This window comes from Alexandromys fortis, unplaced genomic scaffold (genome assembly GCF_014885135.2).
Source record: "Alexandromys fortis isolate MF-2015 unplaced genomic scaffold, M_Fortis_MF-2015_v1.1 scaffold_158, whole genome shotgun sequence".
Taxonomy (NCBI): Eukaryota; Metazoa; Chordata; class Mammalia; order Rodentia; family Cricetidae; genus Alexandromys; species Alexandromys fortis.
This window is the reverse complement of record NW_026068039.1, coordinates 2007586-2014745: the sequence shown is the minus strand read 5'-3', so window position 1 is coordinate 2014745 and position 7160 is coordinate 2007586. Positions and strand designations below refer to the sequence as shown.

The 7160-nt window shown below is 41.1% G+C and overlaps 1 protein-coding gene across 14 annotated transcripts in view; it reads right to left on the bottom strand.

The window, feature by feature from the left end:
- The window catches only part of Aak1 (AP2 associated kinase 1), a 172731-nt gene that overhangs the window by 47765 nt on the left and 117806 nt on the right, over positions 1-7160 (bottom strand). For all 14 annotated transcript variants that reach the window (XM_050165351.1, XM_050165352.1, XM_050165363.1 and 11 more), the window contains 2 exons: positions 3134-3288; positions 1962-2263 (listed from right to left, as the gene is read on the bottom strand). In XM_050165351.1, coding sequence (XP_050021308.1) covers positions 1962-2263; positions 3134-3288 — 457 coding nt within the window. The remainder of the gene's footprint in view (positions 1-1961; positions 2264-3133; positions 3289-7160) is intronic.

The window sequence follows — 7160 nt, the reverse complement described above, 5'->3', positions numbered from 1 at the left end:
CTAAAAGACATTTGATTATAAATGCTGCTGGATTAATCCAACCTATATATTTTGAAAATGCCTTAACTCTAAAATTTAAGTCAAAAGATAGGCTACTTTGGAGATGAGGTTTTGTTTTTGTTTCCACAGGAAATGAGAGGCTGTGGATTCATTCTGGGTTAAGAAAAATAAGGTTTGATCAAGGAAGACTCCCCTAAAAAATTTCCAATGGGAACAGATGACCCAGATGATCCAACATTTCAGCGGACCTCTATTGCAGTTTTCTCTGAGTTCTACATCCAGAACAGCTTCAAGACTGCTGGCTGAGATGATCCAGTCTCACAGAATACTCCCTCCAGACAGGACTTGACCATAATCCTAAATTTTCTTTGGGTCCCCATAAGATTGCCAGCACCCCAATCAGTAGAGAGTAGCCTAGAAACTATGCCCATATTCCCAAGAATGGATTGTGGATATTTGTCTTTGTTTAGCATGTTGGTTACAAGTTGTTATGGATAAAGGTCAGAAAAAAATCTAAACAAAAGAGATTAGATTCAAGGTTTTTGTTTTTAAAAGAAAAAAAGGGGAACTGCTATAGGATAATGCTGGGTAGCTACACAGATGATAAAAGCAGCTCTTTATAGCTGGTAAGATGGCTTAGTGGGCAAAGGCACCTGCTGTCAAGAGCCTGATAACCTGAGTTTGATGTCCATGATCTCCTTTTGCCATCCAAAGTAGGTTTAAGGACTTGGGAAATATCAGCAATGGTTGATAATCAAAAGAGGAAAATTGAAAAAAACAAATGAAACAGAAAACACCTAAGCACACTGATGGCGAAGAGCAGCACTGGCTGCCCAGTAGGATGTAACAGGAAGAACAACGAACTGTGCCTACGCTGAGCATTTTCTGGACATCCCCGGTTTAGGTCTGGTGAGAGAGCTCAGGAACTCAGTACATTTGCAGCCAAGTCTGGAAACCTGGTTCTATCCCTAGAACCCAATGATAGATAGAGAATGAACAGACTCCTGAGAGTTGTCCTTTGAACTTCACAAGCATGCCATTGTGCACAAGCTCACACATATATACAGACACACACACACACAGACACACACACTAAATGAAACATGTTTAATATGTATTTTAAAAATTGACATTTTACTTAGTGGATGGTGGAATATACAAAATGTCACCAAAGGGTAACCAAGTCAAATTCAAATACGCAAAATTTCAAAGAAAATCCAGTTTCTTCAAAAAGCACATAGCAAAGGAGATAAGAGAGAATATAAAAGATATATAAACCTCTCCTTGAGGCCAAAGAGTTGGATCAGAGGTTAAGAACACTTGCTAAAGTTCAGATTCTAGCACTCATATAACAAGCCAAGTGTCCCACAAATGCCTGTAACTCTAATTGCTCTTCTTGACTCCAAGTGCTCACAATTGTATGCACTCAAATATACACACATGCATAAACTCATACACATACATATATACAGTTTTTTAAAGAAATCAATCATTATAAAATAAAGGCATTCAATGCTAATAACAAATACAGCAATGAAAAAACACATAAAAATAATGGAAAATAATATATTCCAACTAAAAGGGATACATGGACCTTGTTTGGATCCTGATCAAACCAAGAAAACTTAAATATCTGAAACAGCCTGACACTATTGCATATTGTGTGCTAACAGAACATCATTGTTATTTTTTCTACTGTATCTCTTTAGAAAGTAGCTCCTTCATTGAGGGTAATAAGCTAGAGGAGTAAACTCCCAAAGCTTGAGGACAACACTGAAAGGCCTGAGAGTTATTAATTTGCACATTGGTACTTCAGTTTCTACATCTATGAGAAGTGATGATGCACTGATAAGTGGGTCTCAGCTACCCAAGCACTTCCCAAGAAAGATGCATGTACCTAGCAGGTCTTCCAGTAGAAACAATTCCACTATGCAAAGCAAGGATCACATAGACCTCCTCACCTGCTGCGTCTGAGCCTGCTGCTGCTGCTGCTGGTAAAAGGTGCCTGTTGGCTGCTGTGGTGCTGCCTGCTGCTGTGGCTGCTGCTGTTGTTGTTGCTGCTGCTTGAGGAGGAGCTGCTGCTGGTGCTGGGTAGTGGCCTGGGCCTGGGTGGGCAGACCTTGGGTCTGGGTAGAAGATGTCTGCTGTGGGGTGGATGGAGCCTGTGACTGCTTGGGCTGAGATTGTTGAAGAGGTTGACTAGGTGTGGGTTGGGCTTTAGGTTGGGGAACACTGGCTAGAAGGCCTGGTTGACTGCTGGGTCCTGCAATGAAAACAAACTCCATGTAAGGGTTCAAAACTCTACCAAACAAAAATGGCTTCCTGATTTGCCACCTAAGAAATAGTAGGCACAGGGACATTGTCCCAAGCTTTGTCTGTTTTTCACCATTCTGCCATTTGTGATATTCTATTTGAAATAGGTTTCCATTTTTTCCAAATCATGTGCTTTCAGTATTTCAAACCCAGGTGGAATTATAAGATTCAACACTTGTCTTCTTAGAGGGGTTTCCCTTACCCATCATCCCATTTAGTCAACTAGTTCTGTAGTCAGCACCCTTAGTCTCCTTTATATACACACAACTGACCACTGCCACTAAACGTAGTCTTTGTACCAGCTTGCACACCCACAGCAAAAGCATTCTTTGATATTTCATGAATAGCTTTCACAACTAGCATCGGGAGGCCTGAATGTATATAGATGGCCACCAAATTATCAGAAATTGTTCCTGGTAAAGGATGTGATAGTTGTGCTCTGTGACTTGTTATTTTGGATCAATCCCCATTTGAAACAAAGCTCACTTCTCTTATTATAACAGAATACTAGAACAGAGGATTATAAATACTCTAATAAATGTAGCATAAATGAAATGCTATTCTTCTATAGTTAACAAAAAAGAAGTAAGCTTTGTTTCTTTAAAGGAGGAAGAAATATATAAAACAAAGAAATAGAATGGGGTAGATGGACCAAAGGACCAATAAGAAAATAAATGCCGGTTTCAGAGGTCTTGGAGATCCACCTGATTACAGAAAGAAGTTCCTCATTTTGCAGTCACTGAATATACACATTCACTGGTAACTCGGCCCATTATTCTTTAGGCTGTTGCCTTCTAATATACCATCAAGAAGCACTGACCTGCAGTCTGAGGTAGGGGCTGAACAGTGGCCCTTTTACGAGGAGTCAGGGCTGGCTGAATGGGAAGGATTCCTGGGTTTGGCTGAGTCTGCCCAGCCTTAGGCCTCTGGCGGGGTGCAATTGAAGTCTCTGTGGTGGGAATGGGATCTGTCAGTCTAGAAAAGGAAAAACAACACTGCTGTTAAAATGTGGGAAAACAGAGAGGATAGACAGAACACGTGTTATTTTACCCTCAACATTCCTTCAAACCATTCAGATTTGCTTAATCAACATGTCCCTAAATGTCAACTCACCTACAAAGGCAAATACATCAAAATAACATCTTAACTCTCATTAGCAACCTTAAAGCCAAGAAAGCACAGAATGATACATTACCAACCAAAATTACCATACTCAGCAAAGCAATTTTTAAAAACCGGTAGAAATTCAAAGACATGAGGGGAGGTGTGTATGAGCTTGAGGGACACCTGAAGGTCAGAAAACAACAACTTTGAGTGTTGATTCTCCCATTCTACCAAGTGTGACACAGGGTTTCTCTTGTACAGTACTGAATACATCAGGCTAGCTGGTCTGTCAACTCCCTGTAATTCTCCTATGTCTGCCTTTCATCTCCTGGAAGGGACATGTCAGGATTACAGACACATGACCTACTACATCCAGCTTTTACATGGGTTCTGCCAAGTACATTACCTAGAAGGCCAAATCCCCATTCCCAAATAGGGATATTTTAAGACAAGCACAAACTAAAGGAGCTCATGACCACCAGCCCAGCTAGACATCGCACAGTTTACAATCATGACCTGCCTGCATGTTTCGCTTGTATAAGAGTGGCACAAACACTGTAGAAATAAACAACTACTCTCTGATGACACTTAAGGCTCACTCCACAAGACAGAAACTATGCCTGACAGGAGACCAGAACCTGAGACTAGATAGGCCAGGGGCCTAGGAGAAAACCAAATACTACTGTTCTGCTAAAGGAACACAGCAATAAAATGATTGCTGCCGACATCTATATATCAGTGTCTTGCTCAGCCATCATCAGAGAAGCTTCCTCTTGCTGCAGTAGAAGGGAAATAACAGAGACCCACAACTGGACACTGTGCAGAGAGTCAGAAAATTCACAACATTCAGTCCTAAACAGGATGTCTTCATCAAATCCCTCCCCTCAGGGCTCAGGAGCCAGACAGAAAAGGAAGGAAAAAGATCTTAAGAGTCAAAGGGGATGAAGGGCACCAAGGAAATGTGTTTTTAGACAAAACAGGTCTGATGAGCATAAGAACTAGCAAAAACTACAGCAACAAACACAGGGTCAAGATAGATGGAATTCTAGCACTGAGATGGGAAAGTGGACAGGCTGTCCCATCCCTTACCAAGAAGCTAACTCCAACTGACAACCACTTACAAAGGAAAAATTAGGTTTCTCCAATAAAGTCTCACTGGATATACAAACCAACACAAGGTAGGTACCAAGGCCCAGAAGATAACCAACACAAAATGCACTCAATGGTGTTTTTTTACATTTTTTTGTGTCATATTGCTTTCTTTGGCATATTTTTTAATCTTACTGGTCTTTGCTTGTACTTTAATTATGGTTCCCAATTTTGTGTTTTTATGGGTTTGGAGTTTTTTTGTGTGTGTGTACATATATATATATGCGTTTCTTGTGCTTCCTTGTTTTCCCCCCCCTTTTTTATTATTTTTCCTTTTATTTATTTGTTTTGGGTTTTTTGTTGTTTTTTGTTGTTTGTTTGTTTTGTTTTGAGATAGGGTTTCTCTGTGTCCTTGGCTGTCCTGGAAGACTGGTCTCAAACTCACAGCAATCCTCCTGCCTCTGACTCCTAAGTGTTGGGATTAAAGGTGTGTACCACCACCGCTGACTGACTGACTCTCTCCCTCTCTTTGGCTGGGATTTTTTTTTCCTAAAGAAAGAGAGAAAAGGAAGGTGTAGAGTTGGATGGGTAGGGAGGTGAAGAAAATCTGGGAGATGGGGGAGGGATCCAGTGACCAAAATATAATGTACAAATTTCCAATACAAAAAATAATTGGGGCCGGGCAATGGTGGTGCACGCCTTTAATCCCAGCACTCGGGAGGCAGAGGCAGGTGGATCTCTGTGAGTTTGAGACCAGCCTGGTCTACAGAGCTAGTTCCAGGACAGGCTCCAAAAGCCACAGAGAAACCCTGTCTCGAAAAGAAAAAAAAAAATTGAACTCTTTCACCAAACACAGAATTTCCAGAATATACTCTGGGCAATGGTTGGGGCAGAGAATTTTCACACAGAGAACTTAAACTTGGTTAAAACTTGCTGTCATAATGGGCTCTCTAGGGACTGGTGTGGACGAGTGTTTGCTACTCTTCCACACGGCCTGAGTTCAGCACCTACATAGAGTAACTCACAATAGTCCATAATACCAACTCCAGGGGATCTTATGACTTCTTCTGACCTTTGTGGGCACCTGTACTCGCATGGACACAACACAACACAGACATAAACAAAAATAAATCTTTTTAAAAGAAGGGGCATCTCTCTACAGTGAAAAGCATGCAGATGAACAAACATAGTAAGACAAATGGAAGAAATAAGCAAATAGTCCAAAATAAAAGTTTAAAATTGGGGAGAGTGACAGGAACACCATTTTTCAAATATGCAGACTCTTTTCTTTTCCACAGCAATAAATTTTCAGTTGGACACAGAGTTGCACAGGACCACATAGCACAGCCTCTTTTGCAACCTGAAATGGCCAAGCTCTGCCTGTACACAGAACAGAGCAGATGACTATCTGGCACTTTCTAGAAACCTTAAGGAATAATAGTCTCTATTTCTTGATTTTGCAGCTTGAATATGGATGCTGCCACATTAACCCACGAGGTCATGGTTATGTAATAAGGTGGCAAAGTGATAAACCTGGGACCCTAGAGCTTCATGGAGCAGAACTACCAAACTCGCTGTGGTAGTCTGGTTAAGATGTCCCCATAGTCTCAGACATTTGAATACTTGGTTCCCAGTGGTCATGCTATGTACAGAGGAAGTATGTCACTGGGGGTACGTTTTGAGAGCTTAGGGCCTTGCTTTCCTTACAGCTGCTTTCTGCTTCATGCTTGCAGTAAAGGATGTGAGAGCCCAGCATCTTGTTCCAGCCACTATGCCTGCTGCTTGTTGCCATTCTCCCTTTGGAACCATAAGCCTGAATAAAATACTTTCTTCTGTAAACTGTTTTGGTCATGGATCAATGAATAAAAGCACATAATGCTTTTGCAGAGGTCCTGAGAGTTCAATTCTCAGGATTCATGTTAGGTGGCTCACAACTCCTGTAACTCCAATTCCAGGAGATCCACTATCTTCTCACCTCTAGGTGCACCTACACCCATAAGCATATAAATCTGCTTACCCATGTACATTTACACTTAAATAATCAAATAAATATTTTAAAACTACATATTGTTATTCAGAGTCTTTGTTTACACAGTATGTTACTAGCATTCCCTTGCCATTGGAAGAACAATAGGAAAAGGAGGGGCAGAGAACCTCCTAGTAACCCTCAGAATTGTTCATTTGGAATCCATGTAAATGTGTCTGGCAGATGCTGACCTGTGACTGGTGTGAAAACCAATATAAAAATCCAGTCCAACATAGCATGAAATCTTCTTTCCCAAATAGACTGCTCTTAGGCCCTAAATCCTAAGGGTTGTGGGATGTTAGTCGAAGATGTTAAATTTGTTTGTGCTGTTCAAATGGCCAAAAGACACTTTTAAGGTCATGCTCAACTTCCTTAGAGATCAGGGAAATGCAAATCAAGACAACTTTAAGATACCATCTTACACCTGTCAGAATGGCTAAAATCAAAAACACCAATGATAGCCTTTGCTGGAGAGGTTGTAGAGAAAAGGATCCATTTCTGGTGGGAATGCAAACTTGTGCAACCACTTTGGAAAGCAGTGTGGCGGTTTCTCAGGAAATTCGGGATCAACCTACCCCTGGACCCAGCAATACCACTCTTGGGAATATACCCAAGAGAGGCCTTATCA